Here is a 27,463-nt window from a genome sequence, read left to right as displayed (position 1 = left end):
GTACGTACTTGAAGGAGATTCACCTACTGATTTTGATCAGAACACATATAACAACAATCTGTGCTCGTAACCTTGATCGGGGTCAGGAGTACGTTACGTTACGTACTTGTGGAACACCTTCATCATCGTTATAAAACTGGCAAAAATTTTTACCCGGGCGGCCGCCGTTTGATAACTGCAGCTATAGATGGCGTTGTGGTAGCATCTACAAGAAAACAGTTAACCAACCAGAGCGAGTAACCCGTTACCAAATCCCCACCCAAATCTTCTGTCGCGGGAACTTGCTTGTCGTCTGCTACGAGAAAGAACATCCTCTTTTCCAGCAGTTAGCTTTCTTCGTTCGTCCTATGTTTACATCTACTGCTTGCCGACAGTCAGACGTTAGGTGTCTGTCATCCACCTGAGTGTCTGTTGTTGTTCTTGAAGCCGGTAGATATTCCGTTTGTTGTTTAGTTTTGGGTGTAAGTTTAATCATAACGGCATTATCATCATTACGAGTAAACTACTACAAGGAGGAATTCCCATATACTAGTGTGTTTTGTCGTCTTCACAAGGATGAGGAAATGTCGTGTTGTTATTGCGGTAAGTAGTGGTATTTTCGATAGTAACCTTGTTGTTTCGCTACTAACACATGTCGCGCGTAATATCTTCTGGCGTAAACGTGTTCTGGACATGTAACCAGTTTTGTTGTCATTTCACTGTTGTGTTGGTGCATGTTTGTTTTCAGTAAGTGTGCATTAGTCTGTGACATGCACGAGTAGAAAGCAGTGAAGGATATGAAATAAAAGAAAATTGTTGACTTATTCCATACTTGAATATTTGTCTAACAGTGAATGAACAATATGGGGGGGGGGGAGATCAAAGTAATAATGTAGTAATGGCAAATAGTATAGCCAAAATTAATGTTAACTTCTGTTTGAGTAATTTACACATGTTACCTGTGCTTAAATTACACCCCCTATGTATTTCCTATACGAAGAAAAACTATTACCATGTCCTAAACAATAATTATATCATTTTATGTGTGTAAATAGCACTAATTTGGAGGAAGTGAGGTCCGGTTTTATCATATAACCGCGATACAAGTTTGTAGTCAAGCCTGCTCCCTAATTTTTAATTTGCACTGGTAACTATTGTAATAGATTATATTCTGAAATATGATGCGGTCTCTATCTCCCGTTCAACTCTCCTAGAATACACTTCTAGCTGCTAGTCTTCTTCATAACCGCCCTCGCACGAATATCACAATTATAATACAATTTTCATAATTTCTAAACTTGGGCCCAAATTGTTGTATGTTCTTTTTAGTGTTAGCAGGAATTCTGTTGAATTAATTCATATTTTCTTCATTTTCTTCTCATTAAGAAACTATTAAAATGTCAAATACAAATACATATGTAAGTTTATATCCATCATTTGGTAGAAAACAAAAGACGACATTTTTTTGCATTTTTGCGGAAATGTTAGTACAAGTGTTAGCTCCCCCCTCCCTAAAAAAATCATTTTACTATTAGTAGATAAAAACGATAGTGCAATATAAACTCTGCTGGCATCGACTCATGCAATTAGAAATTTTGAGGCGACACGGAAATTATTTCACAGACCCCAGTCCTCAAATGTTCCTCTCTAATTTTAAAGACGCTTAATAGATGACACCGGTTGGCGTGAACTAACATTGTATTAATAGGAACAAAAAACAGTACATCGTGAATGGTAAACTCGATATATATCTATCTATGTGTTAGAATTTGTTGTTTTAAATTGTGTGTACTTCAAACTCTCAAAACAACACAACACATTCCACTGGCGCTAGAAAAGACGTTATCTTTTGTGGCTAGTGCATCTTGGAATGGGAATGAAATTACATTTAATAAATAAATAAATAAATAAATACAGAGGGAAGCTGTATCAAGAATTTTAAGAATGATAAAAAATGGATCAAAAGATTGCTATCTTAGCCAAGAATTTTTGAAATGATCCAAAAAAATGCATCTATAGATTGCAATTTTGATCAATAATTAGATTTTGGATCAGGGGCCACACAATTCTTGAACCCTAAGTCGTGTTTTCTTATTTTCTACGGAATAAGCACATAATATTGAGCTAAATGATAGTTCGGAATTGGATACACTATATGTAGTTCTCCAGCTATAAGGCCTACAAGAAACTTTTGATTGAAATATATTGGATCTTTTGATCCAAAAATTGTTTGTTGGAGTGTAGGTTTACTTGTACCTGATATGGTCCAAACAAGGACTAAGAATCAAACAGATTCCTTGGTTTGTTGAAGACAATGGAAAAGAAAAAGAGCCGAAAACATTGAAACCGAAGTAAAGAAGATAAACTGAAAGAGAGTAGTTCCACAATCACTAATGAAATGACGATTCTTGTTTTGATGAAATACATAACAGCGATGATGTGGGAGAACGAGGTGAAAATTTTGTATTGGGTATGCGAATATGAGAACAGAAGAAGAAAAAGAAAAAATCAGTCTTGCTGAAAAATTACTACCCAGCCTCATTTCTCAACATGACAGTAGTCACATCTCGGCAGATTTGCATTTATTCATACAACGAGTTTTAGTAGCAAAGACTTCCAAACAGAACTTAACTTTACATTCGTTTGAAAAATGAAGACAAGGGAAGTATTCTCGAAAAACCGTCAAGAAGATCTAGCTGTCTTGCAAACAATACGATACACTACTCTGTGTGTAGCACATTAATATGTGCAACGATTACATCTAAGGAAAAATAACCTATCGGTGCTAAATAAAGTATCTGTACGTCTTGAACCTTTGCAGCAAGTTGGTATCAAAACATGTGACTCTTATTCAACACTGTATATAGAGAATATTATATATAATGATAACTTTGTAATACGAGAAAAAACTAAAAACTGAATACTGATTCAGCCTTGGAATTATAACCAAAAAAATTAATATTCGTGAAAGAAACAATTGGGGTCTGCTAGCCCCCACTGGAGTGTAAGAGTAACATATTTTCACTAGAGTAGTTAAAAGGTTAAAGATATTTGAGATATTATACTAGTAGGCTATAAAATTTCTAAGGGCTACGTTTAGGTTGTTTTATCATCCATCCTTTGTAAACTATTGAAATATAAACAAAAGCGAAACAAAATAAATTTTATAAATCAAAACGGTGTTAAATCCCTTAAAGGTTTTATATATGTTGACACAGGACTTTTTGATATTTTTAAAACTGCAGTAGATATTGGAATGTAATCAACACAATACTGTTCCCCATTCAGTAATCAAATAGCTTTCGATGAACAAAGATGAATAGTTATCAAAAAGTTAAATGGATTGGAAACTAATTTGTGATTCAGAACTAACGAGCATTCCCGGTCTGTTGCTAACCAGTGATCATCAAGCGTTGACTCCAGTAGTGCGATTTAAGATTTTATTTGGGGGAGGGGGAGAGACATGTAAGTAGGGATAAGTAGATCATCATGTATTCCAGGGTTAATGTTTTGCAGCTTACAACTATACGTGGTTCAGCTGCTTCTCCCACGTTTTACAAACATTCCTCAGCAGGACACTTAATAGGCTAATGGTCAATATACTTGTAATTGGTAATTTTTAATATATATTATAAATTAATAATATATATTAATAATATATATTAATATATTATTAATTATTGATTAAAATGTAGGGAGCAATTGCCCCCTGAAGGCCCAAATGACGCCACTGGCCTAATATCTGTATCTTTCTTGAGGCATTTCCCTGGTTCTAGACAAATCTCATGAGACTGGGTTTAGTACTTAAGCGTTATCTTTAGACTTCCCAACAAATATAATAATAATAGTTAAAGAATTAGATATATGGTATGGTGTGGAAGATTGTTTTTGGCAAATTGGTTATTTCAATTCGTGCCCAGCCAGGATCAAACTTTTAAAGACAATGAGTTTAGTGAGTAGTCGTATATGTAGTTTAAAATTTCAGGTGTTATGTCCAGTGCCTGGTATAACTTCCCATAGTGTGGGAAAATTTATCCTATAGCCTTTTAACTGCAAAATTTATCCTGCCTCCTATAGCTTTCAACTTGAAGTGTGTATTCGAATTATCATTGGAAAGTGCAAAAGATGAAAAAAAGTCATTACATCCTTAACACCACAGATAACAGCTCCAAAATAGGCCAAAAAAGTAAGGAACACCAACATAGGCCCAAGTTGTAATCGGCCGCTTTACAGACCATTTGGTAACAAACTTAATTCCCAGCGACGCGAATACACGAGTTGTCGCCCGGGGTAAGAACTCGCCTTAGCGCCTTCTGGCCAACCAAACCAAAACGCTCCCCAAAATATTTGCCCAATTTTGCGCCCTCCCAATCCGGCGTCCGGGGCACAAGCCTCGCTTGCCCCCTAGTTACGTCACTGCCCAACGAAACCCCTAAGAAGTAAAATTCCGAGGTGAGGTTAAAAACTGTTGGATAAGTGATGGTTAACTGATAGCTAGTCAACATACAGTTTCAAAAACATTGGGCAACATTTTACAGCGTTTGTTTTAAAAATTACCAATTACAACCATATTGACCATTAGTCTATTAAGTATCCTGCTGAGGAATGTTTGTTAAACGTGGGAGAAGCGGCTGAACCACGTATAGTGGTAAGCTGCACAACATTAATATGTACAGTTTTCGATTCTGGACCGAGAACTTGTTGTCCCTACGCCAAAGAAAACTAAATTGAAGTTGCTTAACTCGTTCCGAAGTTATTTTCAGAGGAAAATGTAGCGTGTATATGTTGATTTTTGCTATGATTGGAAAAGTACCTAGCCGTCTAAACTGAACTTATAAAAAGGCTGAAGATTTCATATGCCGTAATATGTAGTTTACCTGCTACCTAATAATAAAAAAAGTATACATTAGGTTGTAATGCCAGGAGTGAGAGGAGAAGGACCAACGAGTACATTCTGTGCAGATGATATTATGCTGTACCAAGTCAAGAATAAGAATCGAAGACAAGATGGATCTAGAACTCTAGACGAAAACTAATATCAAATAAGCAGAAGTAAGACATAGTATCAATGTGCTGCTATAGGAAGAAAAATACGCATCTGGGCTGATTCTGGATGGAGGGTAAATCAGTTCAGTAGCTAGAACCGATCTAGATGAAGAAGGAAATGTACATGTAAACTGGGAAGTCAGTAACTGATCACAATCAGAATGAGAAATTAGAAGCAAAAGTTGTTCTTTGCAATAAATTTATATAAGATTATGACCCGACTAACAATGATGAATGACATAGAAGGATTAAGACTAAATAAGTAGAACAAATAGGGATGCGCACGAGACAAGATTTGTGGCTGTCTCGTCTCGAAAATGTGTTGTAAAAGTGATGCCTCGACTCGAAAAATGTATATTTTATTATTGGAAGAGCCGTGTCTCGACTCGAATTTTGTCAGAAAAATCCTGTCTCGACTCGTCTCGTGCGCATCCCTAAGAACAAACAAATGAAATGAGGACGTATGGAGTAAATAAGAAGTATGAACAAATAAGGAGTACACTACAAGTAGCAGAAGATAAAAGGGAGACTAAGTAATGAGATGGAAGGAGAACTATATGAAAATACAAGTAATTGTTAGAAATCAAAAGGAAACGAAAAGGAAGATCTAAATAAAAATGAAATATGCGATTCATAATCCTAAAAGGAAAGAGATAATAAGAGAGAAGAATCTGGACATGGAACAGGTGAAAGACAGACAGGCCTAATAAAAGACCATTAAAAACAGTGACTCCATATGAAATACGGGAAACGCTGATGAAAGGAAAATAATTTATGCTATCTAGATTTTTGACTAACATGAAAGGATGGCCATATTGGCATATTTCATCATAATTGTGCTGCGATAAAATGGTAAATGAAATGCACAATCTTCAATCTATTTACCTCGAGTAAATAGTCGGGGTTTGTAGAATGGAATAGATACAGATTAGCGGATCATATTTCGTGTATATTGCGGCTCTGTCCACAATTCTTAATGATAATAGTAATTGTAGGGAAAATATGTATTTAAATTAATTTAAACGTGTTATATCTTTTTCTAAGTGATGAATTTTAATTTACGGTCATCCGTGGCTTAGTGACCATGAGTATAGAAGATGTATCGGATAATAGTTGTCTTTTGATGACAGAGATTGATGTAAACAAATGTCGTAGCCTTGATAAATAAAAGTGAAGGTTCTTAACGATTGATAATTTTATATGCTCAATGACGTATTGTTACGTTCTTTTAATGCTTGGAAGTGGGAGACACCATTTCATAAATTACAACAGTAACAACTATTTGTGATCATCTTTTATGCATGAAAATGTTGTTCATGACCATTATTAGTCTTTTTTTTCTTTCTATTTATTAAATAATTAAACTTTACAAGTGATTGAAGTTTAAAAGTTCTGCAAATAGTAATAATTACAATATTTGTATCTGGACGCTACGCCCCTATTCAGCACTGAGGCTATAGGGGTTGTAGAGCACAGTTTAAAGCATAATGCTCCAACTCACGAGCTCGTAGTCAACAATTGAGTATACCCACGAGACTACACGAGGCGAGGTTTATTGAGAATTGCAAGCCCTAGCTCGAGAAAGTGCGAATCAGAGCAGCGTGAACTTCATTGCGTTCATTAAACACGATCAGCTATGCGGATAACTTGCCCAGATAAGTCTCAATTGCAAAATGTATATCTGACAATTGCGGCAATTGCGATTATGTGAAAATTCGAGACAATTGCAATCATTTTCTTTGAAAAATCGTTTCAAAAATATGAGTTGCGACAATTACGACAACGTTGTTGATCTCCTTATAAGTCTGTATGCAATTTAGAATTGACATTTGATAATAAGGCAAAATATTAGCCGTAGACAGTTGACAGATAATTACTTACATAAAGATGTATGACAAACTGGTACATAGCTAAGAAAACTACCATAACACAATTTGCTACCAGTGGAAAAACAGGGCTAATAATGAGATCTTTCGTGGCTAAGCGGTTAGCTTATGTGCCTTTGGCGTGGGAGACCTGTGTTCGATTCCTGGCGGGAGCCCATGTGGTTCGGATTCCACGTTAATCCGTAAGTCCACGTCTCATATAGCCTCGCTGCTGAAAGGGACATTAAACTCAGAATCAACTCAACTCAACTCAACAGGACTAATAATGTGGTAGAAAGACGAAATAATAAGATAAATCCATTACTCGGTAGATTCCATGTGAAGGTGTAAGATTTGATTTGATGCCATTCCCGGTCAAGTAAGCTCGTGGTGGTAAGACATCGTCGTGTCCGTTGATTTTCTCGGGTGCTCCTGTTTGCTTCCACATTCTCATTCCACCAACTTATCCATAATCATTAACTTGCTATAATCATCGTCTCTCTTAACCTAAAGGTCATAATCGTGGGACATTAAAGTAAAAGATTTTTCTGATTTGCTGCTTCAAGTCGGAAGCAGAAAGCACGAACGTGAATTTATTAGAATGTAACCTAAAAAGCATCGAGAGAAAGAAACGATCCGTACAGATGGATGAGAGGATTAATTGAGAAAAATCGCTCAAAAATGTGAATGTCTAAATTTTGGCCCCAAGTTTAAAAGCTGGATTAATGCACAATCTCCAGTGAAGCTGGCGACGCCTGATGATGCTGATACTTCATTATTCATATTTTGTATGTATGCCTAATAAAGTACAAAATAAGTTAGTGTTTAAAAAACTAGAAGATTAACAATCTTGATTTTAAACACACCAAAATTGTTACGCATTCCGACTATTTTAGCAGCCTCAAGGTCGCAAAAAATATAGGAAATCGGTATTTTAATCATCGATGCTAGTAAATCTAAATAATAAATTCAAACTAGAGAATCTCATTTTGACACACTCAACTCGATTGCATTTGTCGCGACATTTTTTCAAGAAGCCATTCCTGGAAAGTGGAATTTAAGCTGCATGTAAGCCATTATGGGCAGAAGCAACATTTGTATCCGGTCGTTTTAATTAAATAACGCTTATGTACACCTTCTGTGTTTGTCCAGGGAAGTGATCACTTACATTACGTCTATACAGGAATAGAATATTTTAATTAGTATTAATAAAGTGGAGTAGGCGAACAAGTTTAAAGTACTTGAAGTTGTTAGGAATTAATAAGATCGAAGTTAGAACGAGGAAATAGATAATAAATAGCAAGAAACATGGTCCCACTCCGTGCAAAACCTTATATTTTCAATAAAAATGTAGAAAAAAGTAGGTAATATATTTATATGAAGGTTAGTTGCTGATTCACTAAGTGTAAAACAGGTCCAAAGATTCCAAAAACAAAATTTGAAGATTTTATTTTGTCTAGAAACGTGAACAAAGGATGAATAGATAAAATGAATAAATAATTCATATGGGCTGGGATACAACCAGAGGCCCCTTTTACCAGAGGCGGAATTGAAAATATTTGTTTATTTTTTTAAAAATATCTAAGACAGGTAAAGAATAAGTTGAAAGTAAGTTAGGATGAGTGTTTTGTTATCCTGATATGAGTGAGGAAGCATCTCAATCAAGATGGTTTGATGTGGGATTTGAACTCATATCTTCTAATTACGAAGCAAAAACTGGTCAGAATATGAAATTAACGAAGTTTTCTATTCGCTCGTCTGAAAGGAACATGCAAATATTTAAAAAAAAATGTTAGATAATCAAACTTGACACTACAGACAATTTACGATTCAATATAACATTACTTAAGATAAAAGGCAGAACGGCAATTTTTATTTTTATTTTAGGTTTTTAAAAGCGTCATTCAATAAATCATATACGTACTGGGATAATGCATTAAATGGTAGATTAATCTACTTCCTACATTCCTCTTCTAAAATCTCATTCCGTGGAGTTTAGGCTTGATTTTTGAGTTTGAAGTAAATAAATAAAGTGAAATGAATTCAATATCCAATGCACTTGCCATGTAAGGTAACAAACCACATGGGGATTTGAAGATAGAATTTTTGTGCACCAAACAGCCAAAGACGAATTTAGTAACCATATGACATAACTGTTCGTAGCAGCCAGAAAAAAAAACAACTTGAAATTAATACGTAATTTACCTTATATGAACAGGTAATAAGTATAATATAAATAGCTAATACTGTACGTTTAGCACAAAGTGAATGCTAGAGATTGGTAGCTCTGTTCATGTGGTAGGATTCTCTATGTTTCTCCTACAATAATACATTATGGAAAATGCGTCAGAAGGACATGATGTCTGTATGTAGGCAAACTACATGCAAATGCTCAATGTTTATTTTGATAAGAATTGATTATGTTGTCGTATTTGGTATGTTCGTTGTATAAAGAAATTCTCTTGACATTGCATGATGAACTATAAGACTTTCACATATCATTGCACGCATTTGCTACGGTGAAGAACGTTCATACACACGAATTTCTCATACTTTTTTCTTGTTAACTGTACCCAAAACAAATTACTTTCTAATTAAATGCATTCATATTCCATTGTTCACATCAGACTCTCATTTATAACATTTCCTGCGATGAATTGTGTAAGTTTTTGTGTACTTTAATATTTTAGATATGAATCAATGCTCAAGTATTCATGTCTTTTCCTCACCTTCCGACAAGCAATATCCTCCAGACAAGGTCACGTTATGAAGTTCTGTCATCTGCCATGTTGCCATGAGAATTGATGTGTGATTTCAATTCAAACTCGTTTCAAAGAAAGTAAAATGAAACACTTAATGGCGGATATAGTTTAAACAAAAATGGCGGATATAATACAAACAAAACTAACGTAAGACCATGTGGGAACGACCAAGATAATTTAGATACCATAGTTCACTTCGTTGCCCGAAAAAATAAAACCAAAATTTTCTGTGGTCTCGAAATTTGACCTGAAATGCTATATCCAAGGCTGAAAATGATTTCTTCTGACTTAGGCGCCTGTTTCGAAAACCAAGCACCACAATGATACAAATCCAACTTGTTGACCTTAAACTATAGTTCCTGGTATAAAAAAAATACAAGCTCACCACAGTCTGCAGGCTATCCTTCCAAGATAGCAGCAATTGAAGGCAACATAAGTGAAGTTTTACAAAGCAACTGTGTTTGTTTTATGTCCGTGTAAGAGGTGTGTTGTATTTTGAACACAGAATTACCAATTGTTCACTTTTCAGGATGGGTCAAACTCCTCTAATTATGGGTCATTCCTGTTCAGTTTCAAGTTAAATCGGAACTTTAAACTTTATAACAAATTCATTATAATTTGTTTTTAATTCATCCAAGCAAATAAATGTTAGAAGTGCTGGAAGGTAAAATTTGGGAATACTAACGTCATAAAAGGCTAGGCGACAGACTCATATTTCCAATCACCATGGCGACCTGACACCCGGCATTTTTCGAGCACTGTTTATATCCATAATAATTATGCCCTCCAAAAGTAAACCTTTACTGAGGAATGTAACGTCGCTTATAAAATACCGTTTTTGAAGGTACTAACATTCTATTTTATGGAAAAAATTCAAGATGTTTGTAATGATTTTGTATTGGTATATCTATCCTTAACCTGCACAAAGTATCCAGAAGATAAATTGAGAAAAATCCGTTATCCGGACAACGGTATACTGTACAAATATATGGAATGCATACGTTTGCTAAGAAATCTGTACTGAGCATACGTTATCTATACATACTGGCTTTTGCCCGTTTAGATGTTACATCATGTCGCTGCAGGATGTATGACATATAACAGTCTTCCGTATATTATATACGTATACTTAGTACGTATACTTATGTTACATACGTCCATCGGTATGTGAGATCCTTACCGCCTATACACAGCTTTTTCTTTCATCCAGAAAGTACGTATAAATGGAACACTTATACGGAAAGTACGTATAAATGGAACACTTATACGGAAAGTACTTATAAATGGAACACTTATACGGAAAGTACGTATAAATGGAACACTTATTCGGAAAGTACGTATAAATGGAACACTTATACGGAAAGTACGTATAAATGGAACACTTATACGGAAAGTAATATAAAACATAAGTGTTCAGTTAAACGTTTGCTGCATGATGTTACACATAGTTGTATGTTAAGTACAAAAACTTCAGGATTCACACAGGTATCCTACGTTATTACGTACGTCACATAGTTTTTTCTATATACTCCTGTTTGTAAAATTTGCAAATTTCATGTGTCTTTTGTTTGTTTGCTGCCATATGTAACTTTGATGCATTTGATCTTAAGTTCGATTTCAAAAATGTATTGAATAATAATTTTGATCTCCTTTAGTTGATAGTTTCTTATGCGGCACAGTTAGTCAGCATCTTGCATCCACAAACTGATTCTTCACGCCTTCCCAGGAGATGCCTCGGTTTGGGAACCATTTATTAAATGATGACACACACATAGCATATCAATGTGTAGGATCTTAATTTGGCGCACTTCCTGATTTGAACGTAAAATTTCCATGACAACAAAATTGATACAATAATTCTTTAAACAGTGCTCAGGTTTTCTTATTTTTCTATCCGTGAATTATTACTTCTTGTGTCGGAACTTTATTTCTTGCTGTTATTACAAGAAATTAAAAATTAACAACTTGCGCCCACATAAACCGATTTTTTTTGCCATAATAGTGTTTTGTAGGAGGAATCATGTTGGCCTTGTACTCATTTGCATTTTTAGATCTTGTCCGTAGGACGCTGAAAAATGAAACACCATATTCTGTATCCCATTATATAGTGATGTTGGTTACTCAATGAAAAAAGAAAGATTGTCATATAGGATATACAGTATTAGAGATTCGTTGGAAGACTATAACAAGAAATGGTATATCACGTGCTCCGCCCGCGTCCTGTTTTCATTAACCGCACTATACACACTTTTCATTGCAAAACGAGGTGATTTTGGCTTCGGTAATATTTTGATACCAATATAACACGAAATTGTGTTAATGAAACTGATACATGCTTCTTTAGCCAATCAAATGAAATACTAAACGTGTAAAACTAAATGAAATCTGTAGTTTGACGCCCTGGGCTTATACTGTCTATTATATACATATTAGATTCCCTCTCCTAGGTTTCTCAGGCAGAAATCCTCCTCCTATTCGCATCCCAAAGTGATTATAATAAGCAGTATGCATATATCATATATAGAACTAACTTCTAGGTACTTAGGAAACATGCTAATCTGCTTACAATCGAGAAAATACTCGGAGAACATCAGTCTTTGAGACATACGGATACGGCAATCCATTATTAACATATCTGCAGGGGCGCCGGAACCGGGGGGGCAAGGGGGGCAGTTGCCCCTCCTGAAATTTTCAAAGGGGGCAAGATACCCTTTTTGCCCCCTCACTTTCAGACTGTAGAAACATCACGCAACGCTGATTATATGAACTAAATTTTGCTTTTTATAGTAATGTGAAAAACAATCTCTATTCCAGACTCATCTTTCTCTTTGAAACAAGGGACCGGGCGCTTTTTCTGCCCCCATGTTAGACAGAAAGAGTTAGGAAAAAGAATTGAAAATTATCTTTATTTCCATTGGTGTAATTCTCAAAACACTTTAAATTCTTTTAAAATTGTTGTTTAAGTAATCGTAAGTCTGCAATATGAAACGAGTCGTCGAGCGAGATTTTAAAGTTTGAAAAATGAGTAACAGGACATTTAGGGACTAAATACATTTTCCATAAAGTTAAATTAATGTTCTTACAAACAATATGCAGAGTGCAGTAAGTTTTATAGTGAGGAGGAAAAATGTATAAGGTAGGATTAATAATTCAGAGCATATGAAAAATGCGAACTCTATTGTCGTTTTGTTCGTTTAATCCTTTCATTGCCATTTTTTTCGGACTGAGAAACATTAATATACGGTTATTTTAAGTTGTTTTCAAACGTATAAATATATATAAAAAACGTTTTCCACCGTTTCGTTTTTCGACGTGGGAAGGGTGGGACATTATGTATCCCTCTGATATTTTTACGTGGGACCTATATGTCCCAGTGGTATTGACATGAATGATCATCTTCTATTTTCAATTATGAAACGTATATTGTCAGAAAACCAATTGAGTCGTATTTATGATTACAAATATTTTACATTTTGGCATCCTTTTCCAAATTACAGTTCATGCAACCACTGCTTTATCACTAGCATATTGTTCCTCACTTTCATCTGTTCCATTATCACTTTCATTGTTCACGTTCACTTCCACTACTGTCTATTTGATAATGTTAATAAGAATTCTGTGAACCATTAGCGGGCTTCTCTTTACCAGTGGATCATCAATTCATAGCAATAAAATGTGGAAAATTACCAGGGGTCCTCTGAGAATGTATCGTGGGACACATATATCCCAGTGGTAGTGAAAGGGCTAAGATATGAGTGCAGAAACAGAACATCTATTTCAGCTCTCCTTTCAGACCAAGTTTGTAAACAAGAATAAGGAAGACAGTCACTGCTTATAATAACTAGTAGTGTTAGATATTTAGCTCCCAGTGGTCAAGCAATCAGTGGGCATTTGCATAGTACGGGTAATTTGATGTCACTCCTGGATGAAAGAAAAATGGATGTGCCTGTTCTCAACCAATGGATTAATCGACAGGATAACTGGCTTAGTGCTGATTGAAAGAATGAAATTTTAAAGATTATGGGACATGCAATATAGAGAGACTTGGTAGCAGAAGTTAGAGTCTCCATTTTATGCAATCATAGCTGACTCCACGACTGATATTTCAAAGAAAGAACAGTTGTCTCTGTGTGCGCTGTATTGACTCTGATTTATCAAATCCAACAAACTATTTGTGGAAATGATCACCCCACATGGCACAAAATCGGAAACAGAATTCACGATCAAAGATATTCTAACGAAACCTAGCCTGAATGCAGAAAATATATGCGAACAGTGTCATGATGGTGCAGCTGTCATATCAGGACGAGTGAATGGTGTGCAGAAGATAACTTCGACTCAACATCCGAAAGCTATATACATTCATTGCAATAATCATGCATTAGATCTTCCATTGCAGGAAGTAGCACGAAAACGCGAATCTTTGTGTGACGTGCAGGCCATAGTTAAAGACGTTTGAAACATCAACCTGGATTCTGCAAAACGATAGACAACATACGCACGCCGACATTGTTCTTGAACCCTGTAAAACTATCAACGAAAGTAATCCTAAACATTTGCTGCCTGTTTGTCCTACTCGCTGGTGTGTTAGGTGAAAATCTCTAATCAGATTTCAATCTACTACAAACGAATTCAAATCACGTTCGAAAAGAATCATCAGTAATACAAGTGGTCCAAATGATGCTCAAAAAGTAATTCTAAAAGGGCATTTGAAAAGAATGAACAAATTTGGAATATTTTTTTTCTGATAGTCAGTATAGTGCTTTTGTACCTTGTGGACAACTGGCGAAAGTGCTTCAAAATTCTGATTCTTTTGCTTCTGGAGCTAAAAGAGCAGCAGCGATTCTATCTAGAGGATACTCTGAGAAACCTACGAACGGAGAGTGCATTTGAAAACATCTGTAAGGAAGCAAAGAAAAATGCAGACAGACTACACTTAAAATTGCCCACTTCATCAAGATCAAAGAGAACACCAATTAGGTTGGAGGAGACTGATAATCTTCCTATAACAGCAACCCTAGAACCTGTATCAGATCTTCCAAAAATGTACTTCGAAATCATTGACTATTTGTTGAATGGAGTACAGCGTCGTTTCAATCAGCCAGACATCAAACAACTCATAGAACTCTAGAAGATACTTTCTGAAGGAGCTTTATGTGTTGGTGGGCCTCTCTCAAGAGAATATTTGAAGCAGGAATTGGGTCGTCGGATTTTAACCTGGGTAGATTATGAGCACAGTTCAGGCTGCTTCCATCTACTTTGATGACGACTGAGTCGCTGACGACCATCAGAATATTAAAAACTATTAGTGCTGAAACCCCAACTGTTCGCAGTCTTCTCGACCAAGTTGTTCGTCTAGGGACTTTCGTTCTCACTATGTCAGCTTCTTGAGCATTTGCGAAAGATCATTCAGCTGTTTGCGTAGTCTAAAGACATATTTGAGGACGTCTTGGCTCATCTGCTGTTGTTGGATATGTGTGGCGACCAGACTTAAACACCATTGCAAGAGAATTAATATCAAAGACAAGCGAAAGAAAAGTTACTATTGGTCAATTTTGAAAAGAAATAAATGGGGAATTACGTAAGTGAAAATATTATACGTATTATTACCAACTATTTAAATTACAAAATAGCACTTAAAATTCAATATAAACTTGAATCATTTCTTATTAATTGTGTCGTACTTTATTAGTGTGAAGCGAAATGAATATAATGAGATTAGGAAGAGAGGTGAATGTAATAAAAAAAACTGGATATACTGAAGTAAGTGCAGTAAAAAATATAAATAACTCTGAATAATTAGTGTAATTGAATTTTCTATATATATAAATTTTATGAAGTCTTTAGTGAAAATTCCATTTTTCCATTTCTGGTACGAAGTCAAGTAGGTAGAAAAAAAATATATTTTCTTATTTTTTACTTAATTATGTAGCCTGTTTTATAATGTACAAGTTACTTTCTACTACAAAGTGCTACAAAGTTTGTAGTTCTAAATAGCAATTTCTGCAACACCTGAACTGGATTTTTAAAAATATAATTTTAATTTCCTTATTTCCAAATGATTTAAGTAGCTTTAAGATTCTTTAATAGTGTCCGTGTGACCATGTCCAATACAGTTAAAAATATGTACCAGTATATAAAACGGTAAAATTTGTGCTTACAAAAAGTCATTGTGAGCAGTACAAATTTTACAATTTTATGTTTTTAATTCTTATTTCACTGGTTGAAAATTTCTGTACCAGACCAAAATCCAGAACAAAACTGACACGGGATTAATTAATCTAAAGATGTAAACTAAGATACCTCTAATAGATGGAAATTTCACTCTCACGAAACTGTTTACAGGTTCATTATATTATTATTATTATTATTAACCAATCAAATCAAATTATTGTTACATTACAAACATATTCGTATTATCTTACGTATGTTACATTCCCGTATCTATTTTCTAGACAGCAGTTTGCCCCCCCAGCTGAAAAATACTTCCGACGCCACTGCATATCTGTTCAACAGTTAAATTAAATCTTCCAGTTTTTCGTCCGGCATTTATGCTCTGTAGGTCAAAGGAGACAAATGATTAATGAGAGGGAATGATTATGAAAAATTGATGTAATGGGAATGTGGAAGGAAACGGGAAAACCCTAAGAAAACCCAGTCTTGGGAAGTAACGTAACGCAAGTAACGCGTTACTTATAACGCGTTACTTTTTAAGTAACGTTTCCTAGTAACGCGTTACATTTTTTCCAAAGTAACTGTAACGGTAACGCGTTACAATTTTTTAAGTAACGTACCTAGTTTGCGTTACTTTTTCGCGTTACATTTCGGATGAGTAACTACAATATATGTATTTTTTTTTCTGAAACAAATGTTTCTTTCCTGTAAGTGAGTTTCTCAGAATGGAACAATGGAGCATGAACGATGTCAGTGAACGACAATTCCTGCACTGTTCGCCTTTTCCCGTTTCGCCTTATGATCACTAGCAATGAAATTAGCATGTAAACCTGTTATCACTTTTTATCTTAATGCAAGGAGGAAATGTCGATGTGCATTTTCCCGTTTCGCCTTACGAATTTTACGTTGGTAGGCTTGCAAATACACTCATAGATACAAGTTGATTTGTTTATTTACGTAAAAAAATATAGTGCCACTTGCTGCTTTTAGAAGATGAGGACAGCCTCAGGGAAATCACGTGTATTGATAGGAAGCACCTGGAAGATTTTGTCTTCGATTTTGACAGCTCCAAACCAATACATTCAGTGAGTGAACTACGAGTGCAATGGTACTGGTAGTCTATTTTACTTTGAATGGTGTTGTTTTTATAAAGATGGAGAACGAAAATATTTTATCGTTCGAACACTTAAAAGAATACTTTTTCTTAAAAGCTGAAGATGATGGTGAACAGCAGTGGCGTATTTAGGGGTGGGGCTTCCGGGCTTAAGCCCCCCCTTCCGAAATCTTACTTACTGTAGTAAAGTATATAAAATATCTTGCAGAATTTTCACATTTTCAGGCAAAGCCCCACAGAAACAAAATCGTAAGTACGCCACTGCTGAACAGAATTTAAAAGTAAAGTGGTGCCCCGGCGGGAAATATTTATCGACAATTAGGGTGCCATAACGAACGACATTCAGTAAGGGTTTAATATAAATAAACGATGTTCTGATGAGCAGGCCTACTTTATTGATGTAATGTTGATGGTATGTAATATTAGGGTTCTTTTAGATAAGTTTGCATATCCTAAAGTTCCGTTGATTATAGAGTTTGGAACAACTAGCTTTAAAAAGCATGTATCGATTTTAGAGTTATTGGCAATTTTGATTCACCCCCAGTTCATGTGTTCTCATTTCGTCAGTTGTAGTGCAATGTTTCTCTATATTCTGTATTTTTAATTTTACATAGCAACATTGTTATTATTATATAATTAGTTTAGCAGAATAATAATAAGCAACCATTTTTTCTAACGCATAGGGATGGGCACGAGTCACGCTAAAACTCGACTCGAATCCAAGTCGAGTTTCGAGTCGAGCCAAAAGTAATATTCTCGAGTCGAGTTCCGAACCGATTCACTGTTTTTGGCATCGAGTTTCGAGTCGAGTCGAGTTTGATAAGTGGCTCGCTCGTTTTAACTCGTTTTGAAATCATGGACTGATTACACTGTATAACGAAATATTGGATAGGTTAATAATTACCTGTACCTTGGGTAAAAAGTGCTCATACATAAGCACTATACCTTATAGAATGTTAATTTAATAATAACAAAAGAAGAAGGTTTTTAATATCTGTAAGATATAGAGATTATTATAGAGTTCGTTGCTATGTAATTGTTTATGGATACCTAATCGTCATGTAGGCCTATGTGTACACGACAGTGTAAAGGAAAAGTACATTAAAAGTGTATCAACTAATGAACCATTTAAAACCGTTCATCTACTTTATAATTCTGATAAAAAAAAGGTGAGAATAATATTATATATAATTACTAGAGATATTTTTACATGAAAACAGTTACTACCACTCAAGTTCTCGATATCATCAATCGAACCAGGTTGACGACTACCTTTTGGTAAGTTCGTTATAAAAATTTTGGTTTACCTCACCCGGGACCTTTTTGTAAATTCACTACCCGAAGCAAAGTAAGGGTGAATTTACTTTTGTAATAAAGTTAATGAATACAAATTTCACAAGACTGAGAAGTGGTAGAATAATAATAAGAAAAATGAACGGTAACGCTATGGAGAATGAACCCAATGATAGTGACAACGGTGAACATAGTGTAGCACCAGGAATCACACTGGAAGACCGAATCTTGTTAGCCTTACAACGGCAAGAACAATGTCGTAAAGACGATTCGGAAGCCATGAAGCGATTGGAACAAAATTTGATTCATATGTCCAACGAATTGAAGCAGACGATAGAACAGAAGATAGAACAGAAGTCCGAAGAATCTAACAACCAATACGAAGAATTGAAACAGACGATAGAACAGAAGTCCGAAGAATCCAACAAGCGATATGAGGAATTAAGTAAACGAATGGAACAGAAGTCAGATGAAACGAAACAATCAATTATCCAGGCGATGGAGGACATCACCTCGCAATTCGAGGAAAAGTTAAAAAGAATATCTGAGGATTGTCAGGATAATCACGACCACATTATCCAAGAAATCAGTGGTGTAAAAAAGGATTTAGAAGTAATGGAATCTTCTGTTCGTCAGCAAAAGGTTCAGGTCACCAATAATTCAAACAACATACGTGTAAATACGCAACTGACAGCTACTCTACAGGAGGAAATGAGGAAGCTACAGGTCAAGGACAACGCACACCATAATAATACGGATAGTGATCATTTGGAGTTTCCCCATTCACAAGAGATGACCTCGCCTCCACCCACATCTGATGAGGACATTATTTTGGAAGAAATTCATCCGAAGAGTATTGATGGGCGGGTAAGAGACGGTGCAACAACACATCACGTTATGGATAGGAATTGTCACCCAAGAAGTACACGGAATGATAAAAGGAAGGTAAAGTTAAGCGTTAAGATGAGTGAGATACGGGCCATGAGTAAATTCAGTGGTAAATGTAATGAGAATGCTACTTCTTTCCTGGAAAAATTTCAAGACGAATGCAATATAATGTGTATAGATAGATCACAATATATGAAGCTAATCCCTCATTTATTACTCCCACCATGTTCCTTATGGTTTAAGGCAATACGTGATCACATCAATACATATGAGGAATTCAAGGCAGCACTGATCGCGAATTATGAAAATGATTTTTTGCTTGCAAATAGAGATGCCACGATTAGAAATCAACATTTCAATCCTCGTTTACACAAATCTGTTGTCGAGTTTGTTGTAAATACCTACAACGAATTAAAAGTTGTTAATCCATTGCAGTCGGAATCTAGAATAATAGCATCCATTCGAAATTTGCTCCCATTTAAGTTACAACAGATCTTGTTTTCTACACAATGTATGAGTTTCAATCATTTGTTAATGCTCGTTCAATGCTATGAAACTCAATAACATGCTTTGAATCAACAAGCAGGTGTGAGTAAAAATAAGAATAATTCAGATCATTTTGTACCTGTTAGGAATCTAGATATCCGTAGTATGAACGATACGGAATACAACCGAAGCCGAGTAAATTCTAGTAATCCAAACGAGCAAAATAGGCAAAGTTATGTAGGAAATCAACCTAACCTAACCAATCACAACAATAATTATGTCAGATCACCCAATCGAAGTAGACATAAAAACAATCGAAAGATATGGCGAAATTCCATGAATACGACAAATTACGTGGATAGACATAATCGTTGTTCAAGAGATGGCACTTCGTATCAAAATCAGAATCACGATGCAATACATGTACAACATATTGTGGAACCTAATCAAGATTGTGCCGTACAATGTACTTTATTAGAATCCTATGCTAGTACAAATTTAAACTGACTCTAGTTAATGAAGTTAGGGTTAAACCCATATCAGTTATATATTCTTGTGAATTTTATTTTTAAGTTTATGTGTTAATATCAATAATGAAAACAATTCTTATAACTTCGATATACAGACAATATGAGGAATTATAATTCGGTTCATAATTGATTAAAAGCAAAGATTATTTATATTAGATTGATTTGTGTTGAAAAGTTAATTGTCAAAGATTATGTTAAGTATAAGATTCATTCTTTTAAGTTAATTATTCAACGACTGTCTTGAATAAGATTCTTCATTATTCTGATGTCTTATAGATCCAATGTTTATTTTGAAATATCATCTAAAATAATTAATATATAATGCGCCCTGAATCACGGTGACACATGTATTAAAACGTAATTGATTCTTACGATTTTGACTTCGTACCCTTCAAAAATTATATAATAAGCGACGACGTTTAATAATAAAATGTAATAATGTAATAAATGATAATGAAATGAATATAATTAATTGTTAAAAATAAGTATTAATGAAATGAAAGATTTGTTATAAATGTATCTATATATGAAATGTAATGAAGATATACGAGGGGAAATCAAAATGTAAAGGACATATGTAATGTAAGATCACTATTGTAAACGCACCAGTGATTCTTGAAGATAAAAGCCAAGCTCGTTTATGACTTTTATATTCAGTCCCATCGTCGGGCGACATTTTATATAACGAAATATTGGATAGGTTAATAATTACCTGTACCTTGGGTAAAAAGTGCTCATACATAAGCACTATACCTTATAGAATGTTAATTTAATAATAACAAAAGAAGAAGGTTTTTAATATCTGTAAGATATAGAGATTATTATAGAGTTCGTTGCTATGTAATTGTTTATGGATACCTAATCGTCATGTATGTGTACACGACAGTGTAAAGGAAAAGTACATTAAAAGTGTATCAACTAATAAACCATTTAAAACCGTTCATCTACTTTATAATTCTGATAAAAAAGGTGAGAATAATATTATATATAATTACTAGAGATATTTTTACATGAAAACAGTTACTACCACTCAAGTTCTCGATATCATCAATCGAACCAGGTTGACGACTACCTTTTGGTAAGTTCGTTATAACTGTAAAGCGAAAGCCATGAGAAATGTAAGCTAAGCAGTAATATGGAATACTTTTAGTGTTGCTCACGAGAGGGGACACTGCTCGCATCTCGTCTCGTCTCGATAGCGAGACTACAAGAGATTTTTTATAACAAGCTTAGCTCGGCTCGGCTTAACTAAGCCGATGGCTCAAGCCGGCTCGCTTGGGGTGAACCATCGGCTCGAGCTGCCTTGGTTGGGATAAGCCATCTGCTCGGTTCGACTCAACTGAGTGGTTGGGTGAGTTGTTGGCTCAGCTCACTTCTCGGTTTGAGTCGATAGTGAATGAGCTGTGAGCCAATCTGCTCGAGTCGTTGACAATTCTAAACCCGGGCCGAGCAGTTTTGAAGATATTTGGCCAGTGCCCTATAACTTTTAACAACGTTTGGCTCGAGCCCGAATACTCAACCTAGACCCTCAACCCAAATTCAGAAGCTCGTGAACAATGTTCTTTACTCCTAGACTTCACGACTACCTACGTTGGCAATCAACTAGTTTTTTAGTATTCATATATAAACCGCGTATCTTTCATGTTTATACACAGTGTTGTTATAATAATAATAATAATAATAATAATAATAATAATAATAATAATAATAATAATATCGGTAGTAATAGCAGTACGGAAAACTGAAGTAATAAGATTTTTCCACATATTCAAAGTTTCGGACCTAAAAGTAACGCGTTAGTAACGCGTTACTTTCGAAGTAAAGTAACAGTTACTTTTTTGAGGCAAGTAACGCGTTACTAACGCGTTACATTTTAAGAGAAAGTAAAGTAACTTGTAACGCGTTACATTTTTAGAAGTAACTTACCCAACACTGAGAAAACCCATGGGCACCATGGTACATTACAAACTATGAGAAATTCTTTACACTCTAGATGAACACCCTACCATTGAGCCACCGTACTTTTCACAGTTATATTTCTCAGGAAGAAATCACAGTCCTATCTGCATCCCGAAATTATCATAATAAGAGATACAAATCAATCCAAAGTTTAGGTGAAAGAAAAAAGTTGCATCAGGTGAAGTATATCATACCACATACACTTTTCTGTGTAAAATCACATGAGTTTATCCTTTTAAATCGTGACTCTTCGTGATAAAATGCATAAATCTAACAAATAAAATAGGTAAAAAAATGTTTAGGTTAACTTTCGATGCTCAATCACTCTAGACCAGTGACGGCTCGTGAGGGAAGTCATATTGTTATCAATTTAAATTTTAACGCTGCAAGCTAAAGGGAAGAAAGCTTACCTAACTTACTAATAATTGAATCGTTGAGTTCGAAAACCGGTCATCTCCATCGAAGCTAATTTCAGAGCGGAGACAAACAAAACTACATTATTCAATATGCATCTGACGTATAGAGTTGCTTTTATTTTTGGATCGTAGAAAAATGGCAATTCTACAACAACAGACCTGTATGTCTGATGCATATTGAATAATTTAGTTTTGTTTGTCTCCGCTCTCAAATTAGCTTCCATGGAGTTGACCGGTTTTCAAACTCAACGATTTAATCGTATATGGCTTTCTGAAGCTGTATGGTGTTTTCTTTCCTCAGCTTGAGGCATAAAATTTTAAATTTATACCGATGTGACTGTCCTCTAACGAGGAAGGTCCATAAACCGTGAGAGTTGAATTTTGATGAAAATTTGTGACAAGATTCAATTCGAGTTGTTAAGTAACGTAGTAATAGTCACTCGATGCGCAAATGCTTCGTTGAGCTGCTACACCGACGCCATCTTGAAATCCTGTAGGCAATGTCTAAGAATACCCTTTTAGCACAAAAATGAAAAAGCTTTTGATATATCTGACTTCAGTATTGTAAACCAAGGTAGATCATCTATATGCGAGAGTACTTCCAGTGCATGACCGCCATCTTGAAAGGCGCCATATTGAATCGTCGTCAAATATGATAAATGGCAAGGGGGTCATGTGGGGTATCAAATAGCACTGGAATTTACTCCTGAATTCATTCCCGTAACCAAAATTTAGATATCTGTTTTCACTTCAGAGTTAAGAGCCCTCTCACCCACAGGAACATATAAAAACTATGCGAGTTAAACTTGTGTCATGAAACACGGTCGTGCGAGCACTTGCATGATTTTAACTAATGCAGTAGTTAATGCAGTACAATAGCAACTATTCCAATCAGATCTTGAGACTAGTAAGAGAAATCGTTAATTAAATTGAAATTTCTGAAGTGAAAATTGGAATATCATAATGCTACAAGTTATAACTATTTCAAAGTGCGATGAAATAGATTGTTGGTCGATGAAACACATGCCTAATAGTACTGACAAGTAGAGGATATCAAAGGGATTGTTCGGATATATATTAGAAAAATTATATAAACTGGTACATATTAGTTGAACGACCAAAATGGTTCGGATTCCACTATAATCAGTAGGTCCACGTCTTCTTTAGCGTAGCAGCCGTGTGGGACGTTGAATTGTGTCAAACCAAAAATTTCTTTTAGGCAATTTTACGTGGTCCATTATAGTGTGTTAAGTTTTATTCTCCAATCTAGAAACCTTACGCGAAGACCATCATTGTTGCAGAATATTGCGTTCCTTTCCAATGCTCATATTTGACGACCTATAATTTACCGTGCATATTACGAAGTTAAAGTACTTTAATGTATTTATTGACAGTTTCTCTAAATACAATCGATTTATTGCTGCCACATTGAACAATGAAGAAGATTTAAATTATCAGTTCACAGCCATTCTTAGAAGATACACCTGGAAACTTAGAATTCACTTTTCTTGTGTCTGTTCTGCTATTAGTGATAAGAGAATGCATGCACAACTGCTAAGAATATGTGGCTATTCCAAGTTGCAATCCATAAAACAAGCCTCTTTCTTCCTTTTCCCTTCAATATAAAATAAGGGAAAGTTTATATAAAATAAGGGAATAAGGGAAGTTTGCACTGCTCCATGATGCTGTGTGCTAATCACTACGTTTTGGATCTCCGTTTTGGATCACAATTGAAGAGCAAAATGTTAGTAGGTTAATATTTGCTTATGTGCAATAGTTTATATTATTTTTCTAATATTTTTTCTATTAATTTTCTAATAACTTCAAGACAGGTTCTTTAAAACCATATGTGCCGTTCCACCTAACTTATATTACAGCATTTAAATGCCATGCATAATCGCAACACACACACAGACTCATATATATAGCGATTTTGAAATAGGTATAATTTGTTACAGTGCTGCTATTCCATTTTTCACTACAGGCATTTCAATTTAATTAACGATATCTCTCACTAGTCTCAAGATCTGATTGGTATAGTGGCTATTGTAGATCAAATAACTACTATTGCATTAGTTAAAATCATGCAAGTGTTTGCACGACCGCATTTCATATCACAAATTTTACTTGCTCAGTTTTTGTATGTTCCTGTGAGCGAGAGAGCTCTTAACTCTGAAGTGAAAACAGATATCTAAACTTTGGTTACGGAAATGAATTCAGGAGTAAAGTCCAGTGCTATTTGATACCCCACATGACCCCCTTGCCATTTATCATATTTGACGACGATTCAATATGGCGCCTTTTAAGATGGCGGTCATGCACTGGAAGTACTCTCACATATAGATGTTTTACCTTGGTTTACAATACTGAAGTCAGATATATCAAAAGCTTTTTCATTTTTGTGCTAAAAGGGTATTCTTGGACACTGCCTACAGGATTTCAAGATGGCGTCGGTGTAGCAGCTCAACGAAGCATTTGCGCATTACATTTGACTATTACTACGTTACTTAGCAACTTGAACTGAATCTTGTCACAAATTTTCATCAAAATTCAACTCTCACGGTTTATGGACCTTCCTCGTAAGAGTCACTACTGCTCAAGCCTATAAAACAAATGAAGGCCACGGGGGAAAAAGGAGGTAAGTCAAGAAACGGTCGAAAATGTGTTAACAGCAGAATAATGTAATGTTTGCATGGAGTACAACCCACAGTAAGAAGAAAGTCACTAAGAAATTGTGTAAAGTTATATATATATATATATATATATATATATATATATATATATATATATATATATATATATATATATATATATATATATATATATATATATATATATATAAAGAACTGACTTGCCTCCTTTTCCCCCTGTAGTCTTCAAATGTTAGTAAATGATAGCAGGACCGTGCCGTGGGGGGGCGAGCGGGGCAACGGCCCCGAGCGCCGAAGTAAGGGGGGCGAAAAATCAGGAGAAAAAAGGAAAAAGGATACGAAAAGTTACTTGGAATATATGTATGGGGGCGCCGTCGTATACTCTCGCCCCGGGCGCTGATTTTCCACGGCACGACACTGAATGATAGTAAAATCTGACAAAACCAAATTACTTTTAATAAATAATAGTGTATCGCTGCCTTCATCAGACACATGCCATTGGTAGTTTTACGAGGATCAGTCTAAAAGTTTCCGAAATATTGTTATAGTTTTGGTATTTGTGATGCAATTACAGTGAATCCTGTATATTACAGTACTTAAGTTGCCTAGTTATGAGTATGACAAGTGTGATGAACAGGTCATAACAGTCACTTTACGAGTAGTATAGGTAAACGGAGGTATGTGGTGATCCGTTGGTGCAATGTCGCAGTTCAAACAATGCACAGACATCAAATTCATATGCAAATTGGGTAAATCTGCTTCAGATACTTACTTTGACAGCCTTAAAATCAGTTTACGGTGTCAATGTTTTAAGGAAAACAGTATCGATACCCGTTTCGCCACCGGAGAAGACATCAAAACCAACACAACAGCTGAACTTCAGAAGATACCAAAAGCGAACTTAGTTCGGTGTTTTCAGCGATGACAAAAGCAGTGGATGTTCCGAAGGTGCCTACTTTGAAGGCAATTAAGTAAATATGTAATTATATTGTGATAATAAAGAGCCACAATAAAATTCCGGAAACTTCTTAATTACCCCTCGTATATCAGGAAATGTATGTGATGAAGGTAATGATACATTACCGAAACAGTAAAACAATTGTTTATTTAAAGTGAGTTGTTTTGGTCAGATTTTACTGTTATTTCAGACAACGTAGTTCAAAAGCTAGGATGAACGACACGCATATAGTAAATGATAATTTTAAAAAGTGGGTAAAATGAGGAAATGTGTGGGTCCTGAGAAAATTCATGGACATGACGTTCACCACAAGTGAACATGATCTGAAGTCGGATCGGAGGGTCAGTTCCCCATTAGATCACGCGATCACCATTAAACCTTTTGGTGTACAAATGTAGTCTTAAATGAAACAAAATAAATAAATAAAACTGACTTTAAGTTGCAACTTTTCCATTCTAGTTTTCAAAATTTATGACCATTAAAATTACGTAAACCCACTTTGATATGTATACAATTCAATTTTGTATATATGTAGTTAGTTAGTTAGTTAAGTCTCTCTATTGTGAAATTCATTTGCATTTACTAACAAGCAGCTTAGGTGACATGTAAGTGTTTGGGAGGCGCGTTTGAAACGCAACCATGCTGTGATGTAATGGTTCTTTATAACATATGCACCGTGGTGGAAATCTAAGAAGCCAGGCGTTAGTGGTAAAGTACCCGGAAACGTCTCTGGAGGTGCGTAAATTATGTTGGTTCTGAATGCCGAATGCGGTAGGCAGTTAGTAGAAAAGAAAGAAATGTTGAGTTTCGTAGCAGGGAGCGTGTGTAATATGCGATGAAGAATTCTTTTTTCGATGAATATTTAAGAAGCCGTTGTTATACGAGTACGTTATGTGTGTTGCACAGCAACAAAAATATGTGGCTGTTGGTCAGCAGGAAGCGCAGTATAGGAAGCAAGTGTACAACGGCAGAATTGTCTAAGAATATCCAGAATGATTTTTTTAAAACCCATATACAGTTGACAAAACACGATGAGTAACTTAACTGTTCGTCCAAGCTAATGTTTTGTATGTAGTTCAGGGAAATATAGTACAAAACACAGGAAATGGGGGATTACAAGTTTGTTTTGTTTTAAAAATCGAAACATTTCAGATCCTTAACCTAGAAAAACATAATCGTGTTTTGTTAAATTAAATGAAAAAGCGTTTTTCAAACATTTTTCGTCTGAGACAAATTTTTTCTTAGTTACAATCTAGTGATGACGTAACTCTAGAGGGAGAAAATGGGGCTTGTGCCTCGGGTGCCGGATTGAGGGGCGTAAAACTAGGCAAATATTTATTTT

At 35.2% G+C, this 27,463-nt stretch overlaps 1 protein-coding gene across 1 annotated transcript in view; it reads left to right on the top strand.

Moving 5' to 3' along the window:
- The first annotated feature begins 289 nt into the window (after window positions 1-289).
- LOC145683990 (uncharacterized) overlaps window positions 290-27,463 on the top strand; it is a 437,297-nt gene continuing 410,123 nt past the window's right edge. Inside the window, exon 1 of the mRNA XM_081755756.1 lies at window positions 290-582. Within this exon, the coding sequence (XP_081611882.1) occupies window positions 556-582 (27 nt within the window). The 5' untranslated portion in view covers window positions 290-555. The remainder of the gene's footprint in view (window positions 583-27,463) is intronic.

This window comes from Thermobia domestica, chromosome 4 (assembly GCF_964235325.1).
Source record: "Thermobia domestica chromosome 4, izTheDome1.hap1.1, whole genome shotgun sequence".
NCBI lineage: Eukaryota > Metazoa > Arthropoda > Insecta > Zygentoma > Lepismatidae > Thermobia > Thermobia domestica.
Note: the sequence above shows the minus strand (reverse complement) of the source record. Positions and strands in the feature narration are given on the sequence as shown.